Source organism: Heptranchias perlo, chromosome 31 (genome assembly GCF_035084215.1).
Source record: "Heptranchias perlo isolate sHepPer1 chromosome 31, sHepPer1.hap1, whole genome shotgun sequence".
NCBI lineage: Eukaryota > Metazoa > Chordata > Chondrichthyes > Hexanchiformes > Hexanchidae > Heptranchias > Heptranchias perlo.
In genome coordinates this window covers 26,268,346-26,293,973 of record NC_090355.1, presented here as the reverse complement: position 1 = coordinate 26,293,973, position 25,628 = coordinate 26,268,346, and the positions used below count along the sequence as shown (strand labels likewise).

Sequence of the window (25,628 nt, the reverse complement as noted above, 5' to 3'; positions counted from 1 at the left end):
TTAATTTTCAAAAATGTAGTTAATCTGTTGATCCTAATGAGCACACCACAGTTGGAAAAGAGGACCAATAGATATTATAAAAAAATAGGCTAGTTTCTCATGATTTGGCATAGAAACATATTCCAGGAATTGCATTTGAATTCCTGTATCTGTGGCCTTTCAATCAGATATAATTCCCTGGGGCAGTTGTCTCCTTAGATCATCAAGATTATTATGGCTTATTGCAAAGCAGTCACTCAAAAGTTTTATAAGTGGCAAAGGCCAAGACCACATGGTCTGTGGAGTAATCCAAGACCTCAACCATCTCCATTGAACTACTACACCCAGCAAGGAGGCCTATATGAAACTTGAAAGTGTTATATATGGATGTAATAACCCATGTTTTGGCCACCTGTCCTAATATTTCCTTATGTGGATCGGTGTCAAATTTTGTCTGATATCATGCCTGTTAAGTGCCTTGAGATGTTTGACACGGTTGACCACACCATCCTCCTCCAACGCCTCTCCTCCGTTGTCCAGCGGGGTGGGACTGCGCTCGCCTGGTTTTAGTAGCCATGCAGAATATGTAGCAGAGAATTTCATTTGAAAAATTAGGAGGACTGTACCTTCAGGTGTGTAATTAATCCATCTATTCTCAGCACCTTATTCCTCCTCCACCTTGACAATCATATATACCCACACTCACAGCCACAAACAAAACAGGTTTTATGATATTAAGGCAGTGACAGCTTTCTAAATACATGTAGAGTTTCAACCCATTCACTGTCAAAGGGTAAGAAATCTAGTCCCCCACCCACCCAACATGCCTTACCTTAAGTACATATTCCCCAGGTATTAGAAGCCTGTAGTATTCTCCCAAATAATTGGTTTGGAATGGGATGAGATTACTCCTGCCAAAAATGTTTACAATTGCTTTGGAAATGGGATTTCCCCTTTCATCCAGAACTCTGCCCTTTAATCCTGGAAGGTAAAGGTGAAGTGCATTACTATTTATAAATTGCTGCGATCTGGTCTTCTATTGTGTAAATTTCAAGTCAATAGCTAAGCTTACAAAGAGGCGTCTCTGCTTTCAGTCTTTCATATTCTAAACCACTGCTTCCACATTTTTGAAAAGATGTTTGTGGTGTGAGTGGAAAAATAGTATTTGTTATTTTAAAGATGCTTTGAAAGTGACAAACAAAAAATCTATATAAAATAATTATAATATCCAAATTCAACAATGGAGATTAGAAATGACTGTCAGTGATGTGATCATACAAATGCTTTTACTCATAAAATTTTCTCTCTCTGCAATTTTAACTGCGGCTTTATCATAGTATCATTGTATAGTACAGCACAGGAGGAGGCCATTTGGCCCATTGTGCCTGTGCCGGCTCTTTGAAAGAGCTATCCAATAATCCCACTCCCCTGCTCTTTCCCCATAGCCCTGTAAATTTTTTCCCATCAAGTATTTATCCAATTCCCTTTTGAAAGCTGCATAAAAAAATGTTTCCTCATGTCGCCTCTGGTTCTTTTGCCGATCACCTTAAATCTGTTCCCTCTGGTTACCAACCCTCTGCCACTGAAAACAATTTCTCCTTATTTACTCGATCAACATCGGTATTCACATTATTAGAACAATTTGACCTCTAGAATTGACAATCTAAAAAAAGTGTCAAACTTTAACAATACCTAAATAAAAGCATTTGGCCCTGACAAAGAAAATTTTTTAAAAATACAGTATCGGGATATATATAACCCATCGACCAACCCCTGACCAACTTTGTGTATATTATTAAAATAATATTACCTGGATTATTGAATAATCTTTATGAACTTATTGCAACATACTTCAACAGATGACAGTGCCCTTTAAGAGGTATGCAGTACTGGGCTCTCAGTTCAACTGGCCTAATTCAAATGCAGCACCAATTTCTTCCACTAGTCTTCCGCTACTAGTGCCAGTGGAGGTTGGTGTTAAAGCAGATGGAAAGCAGCGATAACACTGCTTAACAGCCTCAACTGACAGTTTTAGTGCTGTTCCAGGCATACTGCCCTGTTAAAAAAAGGTCTTAGTTGCCCTAATGTTTTGATGTTATTTTAACGCCAACTACTAATAATGCCAAATTTGGACTTATCAATGGTTCTTAATGCAGAATGGTGGTGATTTACATTTGATGCAATAAGTTTCCTGCTAGTGCATATTACTCCTAGCCGGAGTCGGAGTTATTCAGGTAAATTTTTGTCTTCACTGCATGTGTACAAAGTATCACCTACACATAGCACAGAGCAGAAAACTGGCCAGGGACAATCACAAGCTCATAACGGAACCTGCCTGATTTCCCTTCCGTGCTGATTCCACTTTATTTTCTGAATGCCGCACCAATGGAGGGAGACCATAGGGGGGTGAAATTGGGCTTGGGCGGGGACACAAAACAGGCGGAATCGCATTTTCCAACTGTTGTACGACACGCCCGAAATTCAGCGCTATTGAAGTCAATGGAACTGAATATCGAGCGAGGCGTATAAGGGGCGACCAATGCGACACCGCCTGTTTTGTGTCCCCCCCCCCCCCCCCCAAGTCCTATTTCATCCCCCCTCGTCTGCCGACAGCGCATTCCAAATGATCGTGAGCAAGCTAGCTACAGTTTTCCACCCATTCAAATCCATGGACGAAAAGTCTTGAGAATTTTCCAATGGGGGCGCTGGCGGAAAGCCATATTCAGAAAACATGTCCCACAGCCTTTAAGACATACAGCAATATATATATGTACCTAAATGGACGTGCTTGATAAAGAAGATAAGTGCAACTCTGTTCTGTTCCCAGAAATGTGGCAGGTGTGCTGCTGATGGGTATTTGCAACAAGACAGTTCTATTGTCAGCTCGAAGCACTGGCCCCACACATAATTGTAGTCTTGCATACCACCTAGTGAGAGATATTGAAAACTGTCAGACTGACGAATCTGAAGCCAAGACACGTGCTAAATCTTCACATGCAAATTGCTTTGCACAGGCTTTCCAACATGCTCTGCAGACATAGTTATATCTGATCCAGCTGTGCAAGTGGGAGTATAAGATGGAAGCACTGCAAAGCAACGGATAATATTAAAACATCAAGAGATAGTGAGCTCAGAGTGATGTTTTTGGTTTTTTATGTGATTTTTTTTTATGCCCATTGAAGTGAGGGATCTTCACTTTCTCTCTTGAGACAATGTCAGCATCAAACACTCCCAGGTCACATTTAGTACAGATATATGGCATGAAGATATCACCTTATACTCCTTCCTTCTCAACACCAACTCACTATACCAATATTTCCATTTTCTACATTCATTATTGCTTTGGTCTTTGTGTAAGATTCCTGAGTTGGTGCCAATTGTTGTAGGCTTGGGAAGGTTTTAGCAGAGGGAATGTCCATGGAACTACATAGTAGTATACAGCGTTACATAGTATTTACAGCACAGAAACAGGCCATTCGGTCCAACAGGTCGATGTCGTGTTTATGCTCTACACAAGTCTCCTCCCACCTTACATCATCTCATCCTATCAACATATCATTGTTATTCAGTGATAACTGAATTATCAATTCACTTATAATCCTTGTACAAGTTTCAAACACCAAATTGGTAGCACTGAGCTTCAAAACTGGTTATGTGCTAGAATCTGGAAGCCCAGAGGTTATAATGGGCTGGTACCAAATTCCTAGTGGAAAGATACAGGTTGACATCACAGCCACTCCCATGATGAGTTCAGGATCTTGGCCAAGTATTCTCTCACAGAGCAGGAGAAAAGATACATAAAACAGTAAGAGAGTCACCTTGCAGAACCTCTCAGCAACCAGCTGCGCAGCAGAATAGTTAAAGGTTTGATAGGAGGTTACATGACCACTCTGCATGGCTTGGAAATGGTAGTGTCTGGTTGAGGAAAAGCCAGGGAGAGGAGAATGAATCAGTTAAAAAAAATGGGAAAAGTAGGTTGAAGATAAAGAAAACTCGGAATAAAATAAGATTCCCATGAGATAACCCATGAGATTCTGCATCTTGTGTTATGGGCTTTGTTACTTATAATCCCTATGCCCTTGAGCACTGTGACATTACCTAACATTAATATTGTGTGGTGTGAGTCAAAACCAGGGCTATTTTACACCACTTTAACAATGTTAACTATGAAACTTAAAAATGCGAAGACTAAAAATGGTTGGAAATATCCAAAAAGGAACAGGAGTGTTTGATGGTCTGTGATATGAGCCCGTCTCCTATATTAATGGCTTGCCTGCTATGGTGTACCATTTAGCTCCATTCGTCACACCATCCCGGAATTTCAACTTGCACAAATTCCCTCTGTACATGGTTTTATGGTTAAAGGAATACATTTTTGCCAAGTATTTAAACACATCATCATCAGGACTCCTACTATAGTTGTTGCTACCTGTGAAAGATAACAAAAGTGACCGATCAATAATATTCACTTTAGGTCTTTTGTCATGGCAGAAATAAAACTTTATACAGAAATTTTTCAAAAAGGAAAAACTGATCCTATTTTGCCAAAAGGGCAACAGACAGACAAATGCAGCTAAAATATACAACATTACAGGACAGTCAAAAATTATTATAAATTACTTAAGCTCGCTCAATGGCTTCACTGATAAAAGCATCACCCAGTGCGATACCAAGCCAAACAGACCAGGTTCAGAGTCCTTACTAACTCTGTGCATAGTAAGCTCATTTCAACCAGGCAGCAGTTGGAGCTTTATAATTGCAATATAATGATAGCTAGGTGAAAACCTGCTAGGGTTCCCGTTCCTGATCACCATTCAGTGAAGCCTATAGAAAATGCAAGTGTGTGAACATTGGGTGAAGATAGAATCAGGTTCAGCTGTGATTCCCTCTCACCATAATCAAGTAGCTTGCCACCATTCTACTCTTGGTTCGCACAACAGGAAAGAAAGAATTTGCATTTATATAGTGCCTTTCATGTACTCAGGATATCCCAAAGTGCTTCACAGCTAACAAAGTACTTTTGAAGTGCAGTCACTATTGTAATGTAGGCAATGCGGCAGCCAATTTGCACACAGCAATGTCTCACAAACAACAAGATAAATTACCAGTTTTAGTTGTGTTGGTTAAGGGATAAATGTTAGCCAGAACACCAAGAGAACTCCCCTGTCCTTCTTTGGGATCTTTTATGTGAGATGGCAGTTTAACATCTCGTCCAAAAAATAATACCTCCAATAGTGCAACACTCCCTCAGTACTGCATTGAAGTCAGTCCAGATTGTGTGCTCTGGAGTGGAGCTTGAACACATGACCTTCCCAACTGGACATATAGCTGCTCAATGGTAAGGATACAAGGAATGATTGGTCAGTAAATGATAGATATAACTGCCCATGCTGCATTGGACTGGCTGTTGGTTCATATAGGTGGGGAGGAGATGGGCGTACGCCCATTCTCTCTTTCTTCATGCTGTGGATAGCCACCAACCTCAGGGATTAATACTTAAAAAAAGATATTCACACTTCATAGGAATGGTCAGCATGCACTTGTATGGGTGTGGGACTCAGACGCAGCCGACTGAGGAGCTGTTACAATTTGGGATATGGAGCTAAGGCGGGTAAACGGATTTGAGGTACAGATCAGCCATGATCTAATTGAATGACGGAGCAAGCTCGAGGGGCTGAAAGGCTTACTCCTGTTCCTATTTTCTAGTCATTGACCTGGGAACCAAAATTTATAAGCAGCTACAACTTTCCTTTGATCGACCTAAGCAATTTATAAGTTGCCACGGTTATCTAGATTTGTCTATTTAGACCAGTGCCTTAAAGGCACAGGGCAGATTAGCAGCTAAATGCCACAGCCATGCTCCAGACTGAGACTTCCCATGAGTAATGCCATGGTACATCTTCTAGTATATATACAATATACACCTCTCATGAGATGAAATCTCTATTTTTGTTGCAGGCATCATGAGGAAAGCGATGTGGGGTGGTAATCCTCACCTTAAAGTGAGAATAAATGCAATCGAGAAGGAAACAGGGTTAGCAACACCAATTTAGGGTCGTCACTGACAAAAGCGGTTTGGACATTTGTTACCCAGGTCTGCAAGCACCTCAGTCCTAATCCCCCAAAGTAACGCACAAATCAGCACCTATTCGTGGCTGGACAAACCTTCTGTTTTCTTGTTTTTAGTCATCTTGTGGTTAGAATTTGAGAGTTCAGATTCTCTCTTGTGAATGCCACTGCTCTGTTAACAGTTGGTGCCAGCACTTGCTTTCGCTTGCTGGTATGTTAACATGAGAAAATATTTTTTCAACACAGTTTGCCACTTCTAATAGGAATTTCACAGAGGCTGTCAGCTTCACGTCATACAAAGCTTCAAGCAGTCCAGCTATATTGAGATGAATAGAATGTCTGCTACATACAAACATGGCATTCATTTCGGGCCATTTTGCTGTGTGTGTCACGTGGGTCTAGCTCAGATATGAAGCAGCATGTGTGATCTCTTGCAAACAGGAATTCAAAATTACCCAAACTGTTCAGAATTGACACACATTCAAGTCTTTCATTCAGGCTGCTGATCAGCTCATCCACAAACTGTTACAATTGTCTCTTGACACCATCAGCTTTTCCTTCAGAGTACAGAAGGTTGTTATCTCTGGCTTCTTCTGCTGCCATTCTGCTGGTATCCCTTGGTGATTCATCACCTTCTGCAGTCTTCTCACTGCCAAGATATGCATGGCTTCAACGTCAGACAAATTGACAGACTCCTTTTCAAATGCCCACGTTAAAGTTTTCAGCTTTACCAAAAGACCTTGGGCTGTGGGCTAGTGTTTAGATCTTTTCCCTTACCCACAGTCTGCACTAAGTCACTGAAAGTGCTCTCATAGCATCCCACAGTTCTCATAACTGCTCAAGGTTAACTCATCTCAGGTGCAAAAGTCGATTCATTTTGCTTTATCGTTCAAACTCTTTAAATTAGCTTCTAAACTACCTTTTCATGCAGAAATTGTGTAGTGATATTTTCATACTACTGTCTTGTCTCATCCACAACCTACAATATCATATTGGGCTTAAATCTCCTTTGTAGCCAAGGCATGGCAGTGATTAACATATTGTGGATCAGGGCGGGGTGTATAATGGGCGGCTGATCTGCAACCAGCCGTTCTCTGCCTGTGCCCAAAGTGAAAATGACCCCATGCAGGTATTTGACAGGAAGAGAATCTGGGTCTGACCCTTATGAATGTATTTATGTCTCCAGCTCATCCACCATAACTAGATTCGCCTAAAACTTCTTCCTTTACTACAGAAGCCATGCAGGCTTCAAAAAAAAATCATCGACTGTTGATGCAGTAATGTAGGTTGTCATTACCTGTAACTTTTTTTGTTCAAAATCAACAACATGAAGTGGAATATTTTCAATGCATCAACTAAACCACAAGTATTTTTTTTGGCTGAGGTTCTACCAACTACACAACAATTGTTTGAGTCACTTGGCTGTAAAGCACTTTGGGACATCCTGAGATCATGAAAGGCACTATATAACGCAATTTTGTTTTTTCTTTCTTCAATCTGGTTACAACAGAAGAGATGATTTTCATGCTCAAGTGCTTCGGGAAGCTGCAGCTATATGGAGCCTTCCTGCTCCCGCCAAGGCTGGAAATGTCATACTTTTGAGAAATCTTAATCTATGTAGCATGGAAAGGTTCACCAGAATCCCTTTTCTTGTGTTTTGGCTGCCATTGAATAGAAATGTTTTGATCCTGTCCTTACCTGTCCTCACCAACATGCACTTTTTAACAAGGGGCCAACTGGATAGTTATCAAGACTAGGAACCTTGGCTGATTTTTCTTCTCTCTAGCTTAGAAGCACACTGAGGCCAGTTGTTAAGCTCCTGTTGCTATCTTGGCTGAAATAAAAAAACTCAGCAAAGACCAGAGGCTGAATGTGGGACATTCCTGATCTGTATGGCTCAGTACTATGCCAGTGGAATCCATTTTACCCATTGACTCAGCAGTTTTGGAGAAAGGGGGACACTTTAACTGTTTAAACCAGCATCTGAAAAAAATCAAGCCCTGTAGATGTCATACGGGAGATATAAACTCTCATATGGCATCCCACCAATTCGAATAAGGTCATTATGGGCACATTTCATCATTTAAAAAGCAGGAAATTATAACTTGTAGCTGAGTAGAAATTTGCAAGCTTCATACAGTGATCAAACAAAAGACTGGTGGTGTTCAATGAGAACTGGCATGTTCAGCACAGCTACCAATCTCAATGTTTTCCACAAGTCTGTCGGGACTTCAGACTAAAAACACCTATTAGGCAGGGCCCTAAATGAAAATCGAGTCATGAATCTGAGACCAGTGCAAACTGCAAACTGTGCATGGGGTGGGTGGGGGTCGAGAACAATTTTAAACTAAATCAAACTGTTTAAAGTGCTGATAGGAAAATCTCACCTTGGTTGTTATTATCATATGGATAAGCAGCCACTATGGCACCTCCATGAAGACTAGCAGACAACACAAATGGCTCACTATGAATCCACCGTACCACTGCCTCAGTTTCTGGCTCAAGAGGTGCAGCGCTTTTTCCAAAAGGGTCAGGAAAATTTCTGTTTAAGTCCATTTGATTGCTGTTATATCTGCAAATGTACACAAAGTACAGGGAGGTTGTAGCAGTGCTTCTCCATGGTGGTCATCAGGGTTTTAAAAAAATATATATATTTTTTTTCTAACAAGAATCTTTTAGAAGAATGTTTCTTAAAGGGATACTGAACTGCTTATACAGTCAGACCTGGTTAATCCATATGTATTGGAAAGTACGATTTTGTTGCACAGCAACAATCTAATGAGACATCAATTCATTATGTTGATATTTACTCACTTATTGTATCCTCTGACTGTCCATTTCAATAGGGCTGTTAAAGTAACTCCATCTTTTATCTTGTGTACACTCACCACCTCATCTCTTACTAGCACTTTACACTGCAGAAAAGCTCAACCGTGTCTCAGAGCAGAGGCAATGCCTCGATTTTAAAATTCTCATCCTTGTTTTCAAATCCCTCCATGGCCTCGCACCTCCCTATCTCTGTAACTTCCTCCAGCCCTACAACCCTCCAAGATCTCCGCACTCCTCCAATTCTGGCCTCTTGCGATTTTCATCGCTCCACCATTGGCAGCCGTATCTTCAACTGCCTAAGTCCTAAGCTCTGGAATTCCCTCCCTAAACCTCTCCACCTCTCTACCTCGCTCTCCTCCTTTAAGACGCTCCTTAAAACTTACCTCTTTGACCAAGCTTTTGATCACCTGTCCCAACAGCTCTTTATGTGGCTCGGTGTCAAATTTTACTTGATAATTGCTCCTGTAAAGTGCCTTGGGACATTTTACTACGTTAAAGGCACTATATAAATGCAAGTTGTTGTTGTTGAATGTAACACCAGCTGGTTACTGTTCAGCAAGAAACAGTTGCCCAGTGCATCAGGCCTTTTATTTTAAACATTGAGCACTTCTTTTCTTACTGGCAGTTCATTCAGCTGAGCAGCACATCAGGAGTTTGCACAGCTAAACAGTGCATCAGGACTGCCATTTAATCCATTAGCATCCATCCTGTGATGAAGTACATCTGGGTCAACTGAGTCAAGTGAAAAATGTTAATGGACTTTCCATAATAAAGAGTCAAAAACAATGTAAACCTGATGTTTAGTATTTATCTGTCAACTTTGGAAGCAGAGGCGAACAGATTAATCATATAAAAAACCATGGTGTCGCTTGATGAGGGGAAAAAAATCCAATTGATCCCTAGACACAGAAACCAACGGAACATGAATTAAAACGGTCTGCCTGTAATCCTAAATGTTATACTCTGTCCGCTTACCTGTATCTTTCCGTCACATGATGCTTTAATCTTTCTCAAAACCATTTAACTATTTAATGCAGCCATAGGCATGTCTACTTAGCCATATAGCAATGGTTTTCAAACTTTTCTCTGTGGGGGGGGGGTCACCTACAAACATTGACACTTCCAAAAGACAGTGTCAGGCGATCAAAGGGAAACCATGATATCATTGCAGAAATTCTTTTTAATTAGTATGTAGTAAATGATGCGCTACTGAATCAAAAATACAGGAAAAAAAACATGTTGACATACAGACAGATATCTAGTGACCTCGCTGACCATTTGACAGCCTGGAGTCTGAAGACCCCAGTTTAGAAATCTATGCCATATAGTCACAAAGTGGGGAAGGGAGCAAGATGGAGGAATATACATCTTGGAACTTTAAATAAAGCTTTACCTTCCATGTGTCCCTGAGCACCTGCCAACAATCGAATTTTCAAACCCATCCGGGTTCATCGAGGGTAGAATATGGATTCTCATGCTACTGATCAGTTTGGTGATGTTTTGGTCGTGTCCATAACTTGTAACCAGGTAATCGATTAAATGGAGCAGAACCTCCCTGCCAATGGGCTGCACAAATCATACCATTAAGCACTAGAAAAAGCCAGCAGTCCTCCTCCATTCCAGTTTTCCGAAATGGCGCGCAGTTTAACCTAGTATGTAGGCAACATTATTTCTTTGATTTCAGTAAGATGATTGTCAAGCCTCATCGCCTCAGTTTCCCCCATTCCAAACAAAAAAAATTGTAATAAATATTTACATTCTTTACTGTAAGTGGTTCTTACAGTGAACTTGCTACATTTTAAACGAGATAGAAGTTGCAAAAGTATTGGTTGCACTTCCAAGTATAAAAATAATCTGCATTATAAGGATCAGTAGGATTTTGGATATTTCTCATAACTTTGTGAAATCAAAGCAAAATCTGTGAAATTTACAGAAAATGAATGAGACTTGGCAAACATAATATCAAACAGAATAATACTGGAGCCAAAAGGGTTACATTATGAGGATAGTTTGCATAAACTTGGTTTGTTTTCTCTTGAGTTTAGAAGGAACAAGGATGATCTAAAATGATAAAGGGATTCCATAGGGTAGATACAGAGAAACTATTTCCTTTGATGGGAGAAATCCAGAACAAAGGGGCATCATCTTAACATTAGATCTAGCCTTTTTAGGAATGAAATCAAGAAGCACTTTTTCACATAGAGGGTAATGGAAATCTGGAACTCTCTTCCCCCATGGATGTTGAGTCAACTGAAATTTTCAAGACTGAGACCAATAGATTTTTATTAGGTAAGGGTATCAAGGGATTATGGAGCAAAGACGGGGAAATGGAGCTGAGGTACATATCGGCCATGATCTAAATGTGCCCCCATTTTTTTTATTCGTTCATGGGATGTGGCCGTCGCTGGCGAGGCCAGCATTTATTGCCCATCCCTAATTGCCCTTGAGAAGGTGGTGGTGAGCCGCCTTCTTGAACTGCTGCAGTCCATGTGGTGAAGGTTCTCCCACAGTGCTGTCAGGAAGGGAGTTCCAGGATTTTGACCCAGCGACGATGAAGGAACAGCGATATATTTCCAAGTCAGGATGGTGTGTGACTTGGAGGGGAACGTGCAGGTGGTGTTGTTCCCATGTGCCTGCCACCCTTGTCCTTCTAGGTGGTAGAGGTCGCGGGTTTGGGAGGTGCTGTCGAAGAAGCCTTGGCGAGTTGCTGCAGTGCATCCTGTGGATGGTACACACTGCAGCCACGGTGTGCCAGTGGTGAAGGGAGTGAATGTTTAGGGTGGTGGATGGGGTGTCAATGAAGCGGGCTGCTTTGTCCTGGATGGTGTCGAGCTTGTTAGAGCTGCATTCATCCAGGCAAGTGGAGAGTATTCCATATTCTGGATTCCCTACCGGAGGAAATAGTTTGTTTGTATCTACCCTATGGAATCCATTTATCATTTTAAACACCTCAATGATATCGCCCCTCAACCAAAAGGTAAGTAAGTTTTCTGGGAGTCAATCAGAGTTCCATTCACTTGGTCTCGACTGTATCAAAATACTTGATATCAGGTCAGTATGATACTTGATATAATAACGGGGTCAGTATTACAAGCCAATATATCATCACCTACCACACAAAATGTATGTCTCTTAAGTGTGGATGGTGTGAGGCATTGTGGCATGTGGGGGTGAGGAAGAAGGTGGAGGAGAGAACATAATCTAGTTTTAACAAAAAAGAAGGGGATCGATTTTAATTTTTGGGCGACCAACCGGCAGAGCGCGCTGGTCGGCCGCCCATTCCCGCAGTGAAGAATCCCTTGCGATTTTGATGGCCATGCACCATTTAAATTTGGTAGGTGAGCTCCAGGGCACCAAACAGGCGTCCTGATGCAGCTCGATGAATTGTGGCCTCGCGATAGGACCCGGGCAACCACCAGCAAGGTAAGTTGCGGGTGGGGGGTCGTCGCGATTGCGGAGGGTGGAGGTGCCGGGGTGGCAGTGGCCTTGATTATTTTTGTGGGCCCTGGAGGAGCACAACCTGCTCCTCTGGGGCCCACAAAAATGATTCAACACTTACCTTTGGCTTGGCCTCTTCGATTCCATCACCTGTGGAACTGGTCAGAGTGTGCACGGCATAGGCTCCGACCAGTTCCAATCTAAAATTTTCATATTAAAAGGGGCGTATCACATGAAACAAGTGGGTGCTATGGACAACTGACAGTAGGCTGCTTTCAAAATGGAACCGGCCCCATCGCCAGTGTTCACAGAGCGGTAAAGTTACCAACCCAATTTTGAGGCCCTGACCACCCTATTAACACCAGGCGAAGGCAGTGAAAATCAACCCCAAGGAGTCCTACCATAAAAAAGATAAAATTCAGCAAATTTCTATTGTTTGGACAGATTTGCTGCTGTGCAAAAGAACTTTGCATTTATTTAAAAAAGAACAGCAAACATGACTTCTTCTGCTTGAAATGCTCTAGCTTTACTCATATTTTGATAATCAGGGGTTACTGGACTACCATGATCACTATTAGAGTTGTGTGGACCGTACTTGGAGTTCACTGTACATATAAGTAGTCTTTATTATTTTGAAGTAAAGATGTTACTGCAGGCCACAATCTTAGTCTAAGCCCATGACACATCAATCATCAGTAAACATACCCGCTCATTCATTATGAATTATAGTTTACCTCATTTCCATGGATATTTCCAATGTATTTAACCTCAGGAATGCCAATGTGATGTTCCTTCGGGTTTTCTCCAATTGCAATAACCCACAGTTCCCGTCCTAATGCACAATAAATTATATAGACAAGTAACAGAGGCAGTGATCTGATCAAGGGATTTCAAATGATATTGTGAACTGCAAGTCAAGCTTTAATGATTTATAACTATAATCTGAATGCAAAATTACATTGTACCTTTTGAATTAAGTATAACCTACTGAGTTAGTACAATATGACTGGTGACTGTATATTTTACTTATAGTAAGAATCTGGAGCTATTTAATGCATAACTTGACATCCATTTTCCACTTATCAATTGTCCATTGCGGTAACTTGGCAAGCAGAAGATTTCAGGTCCGAACCCACCTACTAGTCTCTATTATTGCACATTCAAACCTTAGTCACACCGAACAATATTGTATACATTTATACATCTCGCTATGTTTGTAGATACTCCACCTTCCACTGACTTTCCAATGCTGTAAACATGGGTAATAGATGAATAATTGTCACGCACATCTCGAAGAAAAGACTCCAGATGAGATGTGTGATGGTACTTAAAGTCCAAACTAGCATAAGTGTATTGACGGAGCATAAATAAAACAAAATACACTGTGTACATCCAGTGTACTCCTGGTCTGACAGTCATAAATGCAGGGCCAGAAGGAAAACCAGCCTGTAAGATATAAGGAAAAGTTTTAATTTTGAAATTATTTTTCCACTTCATCCTTCTTTCGTGGCTTTCTAAAATACCTTTCAAAAGTTCCAGGATTCCCGTTGTCTATAATTAAATGTTATCGACATTTAAATGGGAACTATACACATCTGAATTGCCATATTATCCTAATCAGCAGTCAATGGAAATAAATAGTTGAACTCGTATTGATGTCACATAATTCTTCTTTGTTCCCATGCTTTATGTTTTAAAAGTGTTGGTCAGAGGCTGTCTGGCTACAAATATTCTGCGCAGAATCTTTCTTTCAGTAAAATCATTCTAGATATTTATATATATATATATTTAAAATAAACATGATCTTCTACTTCTTCAGCAAAGTCTGGGTTTTCTCAGCTCATGTGTGGAGAGCATTATAAGATTCTAAACCTGTAATTACCCACGGCCCATTGTCCACATTCATGATGTCACTAAAGTGGAACCTCACAATGTCAGTGAAAGAGAGATTCTACACAAAATTCTTCACAGGCTGTCTCTGACCACCACACTTAAAACATAATACACAAGGGAAAAGAAAAACAAGGGAACATCATTTAGTGGACCCTCTTATCTTGTAGTCTGGATAAGAACAAAAGCCTACAACTCCCCAAACAACTGTTGGGGCTTTGTGGGTTGGTAGCGTTGGGAAGGTGGTCCTGGGGTTTAGGAATAGGACTCATGAAGTATGGAGACATTTGGAGGGAGCAAAAGTCTGGGAGAACCGGGCAGGAGGGTTGTGGGTTACGGGAGCACTGGGAAAGTCTGTCCTGGTGTTTGAGATCACTAGAAAGGGGATATCAGGGGCTGATAGGAGTGGCAGTGTCGGGGTAGGGCAGCACTGGAGGGGGTGGGATTCTTGGTGTGTGGAAGCACTTTGGGTCACTGAGAGCTGGAAGTGTTGCAGGATTAAGTTATGTCTTTTTTTTTCCAAGTGAGATGTAATTAAAAAATAATCTTTATTTTATTCCGGGTGAGTGAACCCTGATATGTCGGGGACACACTCAGTTTATCGAGTTCACTTATGTCACTCTGACCAATCTCCAGCCACCCGCCGCGACAATACTTTCAACATTTCGCGCATCTCGGCAACGTGACAACATCTCGCGAGGTTAAGCGGCCATTGTGCGGTCACACGGTGTAACAATCAGGCCAGGCCTGTAAAGCGATTGGTCAAGTGTACGGTCAGTGGAACCAATCACAGCTTGGCGTTTGCTGCCGGTCGGATTGGTGGGACTAGTTTATGATTGACAGCCTTTCCTGCCAATCAGGGAAAGCAGGATGACGTTTTCGTGGTCAGCGCACCAATCATATTAAAGGCGTTGGAACTTTTCGGATGAAAAATGAGCGACTGTAACAATCGCTGAGTTTGTTTATTCCACAACTGTCAAGGTGATTGATGTTTGTCTCCGTATAAAACAACAAACATTTCAAAACAACGTGTGAAGCACTGTAGTACCCCCTCTTTAAAGCATTCGGCCCTTGTGTTAGTTTTCCCATTCATCATTGACTGGAATCTAAAATGATGGGGAATCATCAAATTATTGATTGATTTGTTCTGAATATGATTGTATTCTATTTAGATTGAGCCACAATAGCAAAGAGAGTCAACATTATGAATAATTCAAAGAAAAATGCAGCAGAGGCTGAAAATCTGAAACAAATACAGAAGGTGCAGGAGAGACTCAGGAAGTTGAGGCAGCAGCAGAACAGGACAAGTGTATGTTTCGGGTGTGGACCCCAGATCCACACCTTGTTCTCTCTACAGATGCTGCCTTAACCCGCTCAGTGTTTGTAGCCTTCTCCGTTTTTAATTATTAACATTTACCTCCGCACAGGCTTCCATTGGCCTCTCTGAATCCTGGTTACCCATAGCAACAAGACGCTGTGTGAGTAACTGCAGATTTGTTACTCAGGCTCCTCGCAATAGTCGGAGCCCTTAAGCGGTGTGGGAGGTAGGTGATGAAAAGTAACATTCAGTCTGTTGATCTGTCCCACTCTCGATCTATTGAAAATAAATATAGATTGATTAATCTATAATAAACTAGATATAGATTGATTAATCAATTTTTTAAAAAACATACATTTCTAACTAATGCTGAATTCTAACAGGTGAATATTGCTGACAAATTAATACAATCCTGTAATTGACTGCAGCAAATAGAGAATTTTGCAAAAAACAGGAACTTGGACCTCTGGATCAGAGCTGCACTGGTCTTTCAGTAGACCCGAGCCCATGGAGCTACCAGTGGGAGACTATTTCCTATGGTGGGTGAATCCAGAACAAGGGGACATAATCTGAAAATTAGATCTAAGCCATTTAGGAATGAAATCAGGAAGCACTTTTTCACACAGTAGTAGAAATTTGGAACTCTTTTTTTTACAACAGTTTTTCAGTAGTTGAGATTGCATTACAGGTTAGGCAGTAGCTGATTCCTACACATCTCCTGCCTAATAAAGGACAAGTTACAGAGGATAAAATGGAGACTAACACATTTATGGAGCAAGCTGAGGAGCAGAAACAGAAGGAAGAAAATCAGTCCCAGAGCTTGGATGAGGTAAGAAAAAAAGTTTTTAATGGTTTAGCAAATTAAATTTTACCCAGCAATCTATTTAATAGGACATGGACTAATTAGTTCAACAGTGATTGGCTCCACAAGATGGTCACCTCTTAAAGTTTGAATCACTGACATGATGTATGACTTGAAATTAGTTAAACTACATTTAAATTATACTTGGTTCATCACTACTTCTGATCAAGACACAAATTATTGTGAGCCCTAGATCTGCCTGAGATTTTGTGTACAGTCTGAGATTTTGTGTATAATCACTTGATTGTAAAAGATCTACAAATAGATCCAATTAGCCCAGCAACTAATCTATAATGTATTAAAAGTTTTTCATATAGCACCACACTTGCTGTAAGCATCACATTTAATTCCTCAGATCTTAGCCATCGCACTTTAGAGGGGGTACAGCGCAGATTCAGCAGAATGACACCAATGCTTAAAGGGTTGACTTATGAGGACTGGTTGCATAAAATTGGTTTGTATTCCCATGAATTTAGAAGGTTGGTCTAATCGATGTCTTTAAAATGATAAAGGGATTCAATAGGGTAGATAAATAGAGACTATTTCCTCTGGTGGGGAAATCCAGAACAAGGGGGTATAATCTTAAAATTAGAGCTTGGCCGTTTAGGAATTAAATCAGGAATTTTTTTTTCACGCAAAGGTTAGTGGAAATCTGGAACTCGCTCCCCCAAAATGCTCTGGATGCTGGGAAATTTTGAAATTGAAATTGAAATTGGAAATTGAAATTTTCATGACTAAAATCGAAAGATTTTCGTTACGTAAGGGTATCAAGGGATATAGAACAAAGGCAGGTAAATGGAGCTGAGTTACAAATCAGCCATGATCTAATTGATTGACAGAACAGGCTCAATGGGCTGAATGGCCTACTCCTGTTCTATATTCCTATGTTTTTATCCTTTGACTCACCATGAGCAATGTCATGGAGATCTATTTTTTTTCCTCATGATTACATTTGGGAAGGTTTGCATCTCCTGAATTTCTACCTGCGGTGTGCACCATCTGTGGGTCAGAGGCGGTAGATAACTTACCTTTAGGCCTTCACCAATTCCTGAGCCAACTGCAAGAAGCATTTAACAGCAGCCCAGGCATTCATTTTTCCAGCTTTCATTTTTCACAAGGATCTATCCTTGGCCCCCTCATCTGCATGCTGTCCCTTGGCAACATCGTCCGAAAACATGACGTCAGGTTCCACAAGTACGCTGACAACACCCAGCTTTACCTCACCACCACCTCTCTCAGCCCCTCCACTGCCTCTGATTTGTCATGCTGCTTGTCTGACATCAAGTACTGGATGAGCAGAAATTTCTTCCAACTATATATTGGGAAGACCGAAGCCATTGTCTTCGGACCCCGTCACAAATTCTGTTCCCCAGCCACCGACTTCATCGCTCTCCCTGTCCACTGACTGAGGTTGAACCAGACCGTTCGCAACCTTGCCGTCCTATTTGACCCAGAGGTAAGCTTCTGACCCCATATCCGCTCCATCACCAAGACCGCCTACTTCCAGCGTAACATGGCTCGTCTCTGCCCCTGACTCAGCTCGTCTGCTGCTGAAACCCTCATCCATGCCTTTGTTACCTCTAGACTTGACTATTCCAATGCTCTCCTGGCCGGCCTCCCATCTTTCACCCTCCATAAACTTGAGCTCATCCAAACTCTGCAGCCCGTATCCTAACTTGCACCAAGTCCCATTCACCCATCACCCCTGTGCTCGCTGACCTACATTGGCTCCCAGTCCGGCAACACCTCAAGTTTAAAATTCTCATCCTTGTTTTCAAATGCCTCCGTGGCCTCGCCCTCCTTATCTCTATAAGCTCCTGCAGCCCTACCACCCTCAGATCTCAGCGCTCCTCCAATTCTTGTCTCTTGCGCATCTCCGATTTTAATCGCTCCACCATTGACGGCCGTGCCTTCAGCTGCATAGGCCCTAAGCTCCGGAATTCCTTCCCTAAACCTCTCCGCCTCTCTACCTCTTTCTCCTCCTTCAAGATGCTCCTTAAAACCTACCTCTTTGACCGAGCTTTGGTCACCTGACCTAATATCTCTTTATATGGCTCAGTGTCAAATTTTGTTTGATAACGCTCCTGTGAAGCACCTTGGGATGTTTTACTACGTTAAAGGCACTATATAAATGCAAATTGTTGTTGTTCATCTCTCCTGAAAGAAGCGACACCTATGATTGGCAATGTGATAATGCTTTGTGGGAGCCAGCAGCCTTCTAGTACCTTGCTAAGTTGCCATTTTCACCTGAGTCTGGACAATGAGTTTCGGCGATCTATTTACCCGTTGGCAGCATCACAACTGACTGTTAATGTGTCCTTACTTCTTCACAGGCACACTTCCCAGCACATTCACTGGAGAGTGATCAGGAGCAGAAACCCTGGCTGATTTTATCTTTCCCCTTTCCTAGCGCAGGGACACTGAAGCCAGTAGTAATAGTCCATTACCATCTCGGCTGAGATCAGATAATTCAGCAAAGATTAGTGATCAATCCTGAAATTTCCCTGGTCTGAATGGCTTAACAGCGTTCTACACAATGAGTGGCTATGGGAGAGAGCCCTTTAGAATCATAGAATCATAGAATCATAGAAGTTACAACATGGAAACAGGCCCTTCGGCCCAACATGTCCATGTCGCCCAGTTTATACCACTAAGCTAGTCCCAATTGCCTGCACTTGGCCCATATCCCTCTATACCCATCTTACCCATGTAACTGTCCAAATGCTTTTTAAAAGACAAAATTGTACCCGCCTCTACTACTGCCTCTGGCAGCTCGTTCCAGACACTCACCACCCTTTGAGTGAAAAAATTGCCCCTCTGGACCCTTTTGTATCTCTCCCCTCTCACCTTAAATCTATGCCCCCTCGTTATAGACTCCCCTACCTTTGGGAAAAGATTTTGACTACCGACCTTACCTATGCCCCTCATTATTTTATAGACTTCTATAAGATCACCCCTTAACCTCCTACTCTCCAGGGAAAAAAGTCCCAGTCTGTCTAACCTCTCCCTGTAAGTCAAACCATCAAGTCCCGGTAGCATCCTAGTAAATCTTTTCTGCACTCTTTCTAGTTTAATAATATCCTTTCTATAATAGGGTGACCAGAACTGTACACAGTACTCCAAGTGTGGCCTCACCAATGCCCTGTACAACTTCAACAAGACATCCCAACTCCTGCATTCAATGTTCTGACCAATGAAACCAAGCATGCCGAATGCCTTCTTCACCACCCTATCCACCTGTGACTCCACTTTCAAGGAGCTATGAACCTGTACTCCTAGATCTCTTTGTTCTATAACTCTCCCCAACGCCCTACCATTAACGGAGTAGGTCCTGGCCCGATTCGATCTACCAAAATGCATCACCTCACATTTATCTAAATTAAACTCCATCTGCCATTCATCGGCCCACTGGCCCAATTGATCAAGATCCCGTTGCAATCCCAGATAACCTTCTTCACTGTCCACAATGCCACCAATCTTGGTGTCATCTGCAAACTTACTAACCATGCCTCCTAAATTCTCATCCAAATCATTAATATAAATAACAAATAACAGCGGACCCAGCACCGATCCCTGAGGCACACCGCTGGACACAGGCATCCAGTTTGAAAAACAACCCTCTACAACCACCCTCTGTCTTCTGTCGTCAAGCCAATTTTGTATCCAATTGGCTACCTCACCTTGTATCCCATGAGATTTACTTGACGTTTGTGCAAGAGCACTGTGTACTCAAATACCTCATCAATTGTTTCAATAACCAAAGACTGATACAACCGTACCCTTTCAGTGTTCTATTTAACTAGGCTGGCCCAAGTCTCTTGACAATTAAATGTTCTCATTCCACAGATTCGTGACTTCATGTCAGAAAATGGTGTGTTTCCCACAGCTTTATCGGAAGAACAACTGGAAGCAGCCACAGAGAAATCACGACAAAATCTCTTTGGATCCAGTGGGATTTTTCGTCTGGATGATGTAGTTGAGAAAAATTACTTCATTTCGGTCATACTAAATGATCGGGCTAAAAAACAGTGAGTATAGCAGCAGACATGGTCATCCTTAATGAAGTCCATGGTTTGTTTCATAAGTGATTTTTTTTTTACTTCTCTGCTTAGCCATTGTCTTTGGTCCCCACCTCAAACTCCGTTCCCTAACCGCTGACTCCATCCCTCTCCCTGGCCACTGTCTGAGGCTGAACCAGACCGTTCACAACCTTGGTGTCCTGGTTGACACTGAGATCAGCTTCCGACCACATATCCGCGCCATCAGCAAGACCGCCTACTTCTACCTCCATAATATCGCCCGTCTCCGTCCCTGCCTCAGCTCATCTGCTGCTGAAACCCTCATCTATGCCTTTGTTACCTCTAGACTTGACTATTCCAATGCTCTCCTGGCCGGCCTCCCATCTTACATCCTCCATAAGCTTGAGCTCATCCAAAACTCTGCTGCCCATGTCCTAACTCACACCAAGTCCCGTTTTCACCCATCACCCTTGTGCTCGCTGACCTACATTGGCCTCCGGTCCGGAAACGCCTTGATTTTAAAATTCTCATCCTTGTTTTCAAATACCTCCATGGCTTTGCCCCTCCCTATCTCTATAACCTCCTCCAGCTCTACAACCCTCCAAGATCTCTGCGCTCTTCCAATTCTTGCCTCTTGTGCATTCCCAGTTTTAATCACTCCACCATTAACAGCCGTGTCTTCAGCTGCCTGGGCCCTAAGCTCTGGAATTTCCTCCCTAAACCTCTCTACCTCTCTCTCCTCCTTTAAGATGCTCCTTAAAACCTACCTCTTTGACCAAGCTTTTGTTCACCTGTCTTAATATCTTCCTATGTGGCTCGGTGTCAAATTTTGTTTGAAAACGCGCCTTGGGACGTTTTACTGAAGAAAGAAGGACTTGCATTTATATAGCGCCTTTCATGACCTCAGGACGTCCCAAGGCGCTCTACAGCCAAAAGTACTTTATTGCAGTGTAGTCACTGTTGTGGACACAATATAAGTGCAAGTTGTTGTTGTTGATAGTTCAGTGACAATACTTTACTGCAGTAATGGATCCCTTAGAGCAGATTCACATTTATTCCACTCACAACTTAAAGATAGTTGACATTTGAGAAGGAAGGGCTCCACTTCGGGCAGTATTGTAAGCAGCTAACATGTTAAAGTGACATACAAACAAAAATGACAGACAGAAGAAGACCAGTTGGTCTATTGAGCCTGTCCCATTCAGTCATGTTGCAACTGAACATCATGGTGCCAAACGCTTCTCACATACCAGCAGCCATGTGATCTCTTGGGAGAGGCAAAAAAAAGATAAAAAGCCTAGGCCAATTCAGGGGGAAAAGATTCTGGGAAATTCCTCTCCGAGCTCCCAAAGGCAATCACAAACAAGTTCCCGGAGACCACAGTGACTATGGGAGGCGTCACCCAACATCACACCTAGCTTTACATTATGCATGGGATCTTCCTCAATGCCGGTTCTCCAAATTACAGCAATCAATATTCATGTTGCCCTGAAATTCATCGTAGAAGAAGTCACATTAGAATTAGCTCAAGCCCAACAGATTTGTGTTTTTTAACATTCTTTGGCACCCTAACCTCTTTGAGGCACTGATACTTTAGAATGTGATTGAATATACTATAGGGTCTTTGATGGAACGATGAGATGCCTTCCCTGACGGGATTCCAATCCCCCTTATCCCTTCTTCAATCTCCCTCTCCTCTTTTCTCTGATTTTTCACACCACTGTATGGAGGCACTTGGCAACACAAGAGTATAGCGGAGAACAGGATGGCAGGATCAAAGCTGAATCCACTATTATATGGCCATGATACGGTATAAAAGATGGGGACAGCTTCAAGTGAATGGAAGTGAGGAGAGGACTGGATGTAGGGGAATGTGTTAGTAGATACTCCAGTCTGGTATTGTAATTCAAATGAAGTCCAAACAGTGCTGATTATTTATAGGCAAATTATGGAGAATAATGTCAGATCTCAAACTGCTGGTGTGACCAATGATATCGTTAAAAGATTTTAAAAGTTAATTGTGTCAGCTTGGCTCGGTGGTAGCACTCTTGCCTCTGAGTCACCAGGTTTTGGATTCAGCTCCCATTATGAACTTGAGCATATAAACTAGGCTAACAGTGCATTGTAGTATTGACGTTAAACAAAGGCACTGTCTGCCTGTTCAGGTAGATGTAAAAGATCTCATGGCACTGTTTGAAGAAGGATTGTTTTTCCTGTGTCCTGGAAACATTTATCACTCAACCAACAATACCAAGAACAGATTAATTGATTATTTACCTCATTTACTGTTTGTGGGATCTTGCTGTGTACAAATGTGGTATTTTTGAAAATACAGATGGCAAGCAATAGATGTTTGTGGTGAATAGATAAGATACTGTATCTTGGACGTTCATTTAACATACATATCTTGTTTTTGCAGTTGTGAGCACGGAAAGATTCTACTTATCATGCAGCAATTGGAGCAAGCTGTGATTTCATTTAGTAAAGCTATTAATCTCAATCCTCAGATGGTAAGAAGATTTGGGGAGGGGGGGAGGTTGCAAGGGGCATGATCCAAGTCTTTAATGTGCTGAAAGGCATTTTATGAAGACAAAAGCAAAGGGTGCTGGTTTAAAGTTAACAGACTTCAAGTGAAACTAGAGATTAGAAGAAACATTTTTATTTGCTAAGGAGAAGTGGAAATGTGGAACAAACTCCCAGAAAATGCAGTTGAAGCTGTATAACTTAGTTCCTCAACTTTGACTCCTTGGCCACTGACTGAGGCTGAACCAGTCTGTTCGCAACCTTGGCGTCCTGTTTGACCCTGAGACGAACTTCCGACCACATGTCCGCTCCATCACCAAAACCGCCTACATCCACCTCTGTGACATCGTCAGTATCCGCCCCTGCCTCAACTCATCTGCTGCTGAAACCCTCATCCATGCCTTTGTTACTTCTAGACATGACTATTCCAATGCTCTCCTGGCTGGCCTCCCATCTTCCACCCTTCATAAACTTGAGCTCATCCAAAACTCTGCTGCCTGTATCCTAACTCGTACCAAGTCCCGTTCACAATCCCCTGGTGCTTGTTGACCTGCATTGGCTCCCGGTCCAGCAACTCCTCAATTTTAAAATTCTCAACCTTGTTTTCGAACCCATTCATGGCCTCATCCCTCCCTACCTCTATGACCTCCTCCAGCCCTACAATCCCTGATTTCCATCGCTCCACCATTGGCAGCCGTGCCTTCAGCTGCCTAGGTCCTAAGCTCTGGAATTCCCTCCCTAAACCTCTCCACCTCTCTACCACTCCCCTCCTTTAAGATACTCCTTATAACCTACATCTTTGGCCAAGCTTTTGATCACCTGTGCTTATATCTCCTTATGTGGCTCGGTGTCAAATTTTGTTTGATGACGCTCCTGTGAAGCGCTTTGAAACGTTTTTTTTTTATTCGTTCACGGGATGTGGGCGTCGCTGGCAAGGCCGGCATTTATTGCCCATCCCTAATTGCCCTCGAGAAGGTGGTGGTGAGCCGCCTTCTTGAACTGCTGCAGTCCGTGTGGTGACGGTTCTCCCACAGTGCTGTTAGGAAGGGAGTTCCAGGATTTTGACCCAGCGACAATGAAGGAACGGCGATATATTTCCAAGTCGGGATGGTGTGTGACTTGGAGGGGAACGTGCAGGTGGTGTTGTTCCCATGCTCCTGCTGCCCTTGTCCTTCTAGGTGGTAGAGGTCGCGGGTTTGGGAGGTGCTGTCGAAGAAGCCTTGGCGAGTTGCTGCAGTGCATCCTGTGGATGGTGCACACTGCAGCCACAGTGCGCCGGTGGTGAAGGGAGTGAATGTTTAGGGTGGTGGATGGGGTGCCAATCAAGCGGGCTGCTTTATCTTGGATGGTGTCGAGCTTCTTGAGTGTTGTTGGAGTTGCGCTCATCCAGGCAAGTGGAGAGTATTCCATCACACTCCTGACTTGTGCTTTGTAGATGGTGGAAAGGCTTTGGGGAGTCAGGAGGTGAGTCACTCGCCGCAGAATACCCAGCCTCTGACCTGCTCTTGTAGCCACAGTATTTATATGGCTGGTCCAGTTAAGTTTCTGGTCAATGGTGACCCCCAGGATGTTGATGGTGGGGGATTCGGCGATGGTAATGCCATTGAATGTCAAGGGGAGGTGGTTAGACACTCTCTTGTTGGAGATGGTCATTGCCTGGCACTTATCTGGCGCGAATGTTACTTGCCACTTATCAGCCCAAGCCTGGATGTTGTCCAGGTCTTGCTGCATGCAGGCTCGGACTGCTTCATTATCTGAGGGGTTGCGAATGGAACTGAACACTGTGCAGTCATCAGCGAACATCCCCATTTCTGACCTTATGATGGAGGGAAGGTCATTGATGAAGATGTTAAAGATGCTATATAAATGTGAGTTGTTGTTGTTGTTTGTTTGTTTGTTTGTTGTTGTTGTTAAAAGAGGAATTGGATAAATATCTGAGTGGGAATGTGATTGGAGGTTAATATGGATGGGGATTGACTTAAAGTATCAAAAACTCCACATGGCACAATGGTTCTCTGCTGGAAATGGGGCCGGAAGTTAAAGGAAGGCAGGGAGAAAGAGAGGGGAGTATGTTCTTTTTGGAGGACAATAGTCCGAGCTTGAATGGTGGAAATGAGGATGGATTGAATGTTCTGAAACTTTGCTTTATTACCTTTATTGTTCAGCAATTATTTAGCCATAACTTTCCCTCAGGAGATGAAATAGTTGGGGTAGAGTCTATGATTTGGTATATTGTACATTATCTGTGCAAGAAGTGGTCTTGGTGAGGCGAATGGCCTATTCTTATTTCATGCTTTTTTACTTTTTTATGCTCTTAGCTATAATGTATGAAAATGCACAGGACTGCCAAAACAGTAATATTATAATGTTTTAGAGATTTGTTGATTAATAACATTAGGCATAATGGCACTGTATATTGGAGTACAAAGATACATCTGCACAGAGATTTAAAGCACAGAAAGAGGCAATTTGGCCCATCGTGTCTGTGCCAACTCTTTGCTGGAGCAAACCAAAGCTAATTCCACTGCCCCGTGTTCTCCCTCTGGGACTAGTTGTGAGAATGCTACAGGTCTAATAAATATGAAGTTGACCAAAAAGCTCCTAGGTCTGTTGAGAAGGTGTATCACCCCATACTGGCCGAAGCCAATTCTCCAGCTGTTCACATTATGGTTGGAACCAACCTTGAAGAGAATGGCAGTGA

General features: G+C 42.4%; 2 protein-coding genes across 3 annotated transcripts in view; one reads left to right on the top strand and one right to left on the bottom strand.

The window, feature by feature from the left end:
* On the bottom strand, positions 1–15,667 carry LOC137300341 (carboxypeptidase M-like). Its single transcript, XM_067969426.1, has 9 exons — positions 15,623–15,667; positions 13,545–13,761; positions 13,050–13,147; positions 10,271–10,443; positions 8,436–8,620; positions 4,253–4,408; positions 2,754–2,906; positions 812–960; positions 1–33 (listed from the first exon to the last, which is right to left on the bottom strand). The coding sequence occupies exons 1-9, from the start codon at positions 15,665–15,667 to the stop codon at positions 1–3; spliced, it is 1,209 nt and encodes a 402-aa protein (XP_067825527.1).
* The window catches only part of LOC137300602 (tetratricopeptide repeat protein 16-like), a 51,259-nt gene continuing 41,196 nt past the window's right edge, over positions 15,566–25,628 (top strand). Inside the window, exons 1-4 of one of the 2 annotated variants that reach the window (XM_067969772.1) lie at positions 15,566–15,749; positions 16,255–16,352; positions 20,232–20,413; positions 22,824–22,914. In XM_067969772.1, the coding sequence (XP_067825873.1) occupies positions 16,275–16,352; positions 20,232–20,413; positions 22,824–22,914 (351 nt within the window). In that variant the 5' untranslated portion in view covers positions 15,566–15,749; positions 16,255–16,274. Of the gene's footprint in view, positions 15,750–16,076; positions 16,353–20,231; positions 20,414–22,823; positions 22,915–25,628 lie in introns of those variants that run through there. The other variant, XM_067969771.1, reaches the window with a different exon arrangement.

What these genes read in the sequence shown, in the direction of transcription:
- LOC137300341 (XM_067969426.1), bottom strand. Translation starts at nt 15,667, where the DNA reads ATGGGTAACCAGGATTCAGAGAGGCCAATGGAAGCCTGTGCGGAG. An exon ending in CATTGGAAAGTCAGTGGAAG is followed by an intron (nt 13,148 to 13,544) that starts GTGGAGTATCTA and finishes ATTGTGCATTAG; the next exon opens with GACGGGAACTGTGGGTTATT. An exon ending in CTGGGGAATATGTACTTAAG is followed by an intron (nt 34 to 811) that starts GTAAGGCATGTT and finishes TGTGCTCATTAG; the next exon opens with GATCAACAGATTAACTACAT.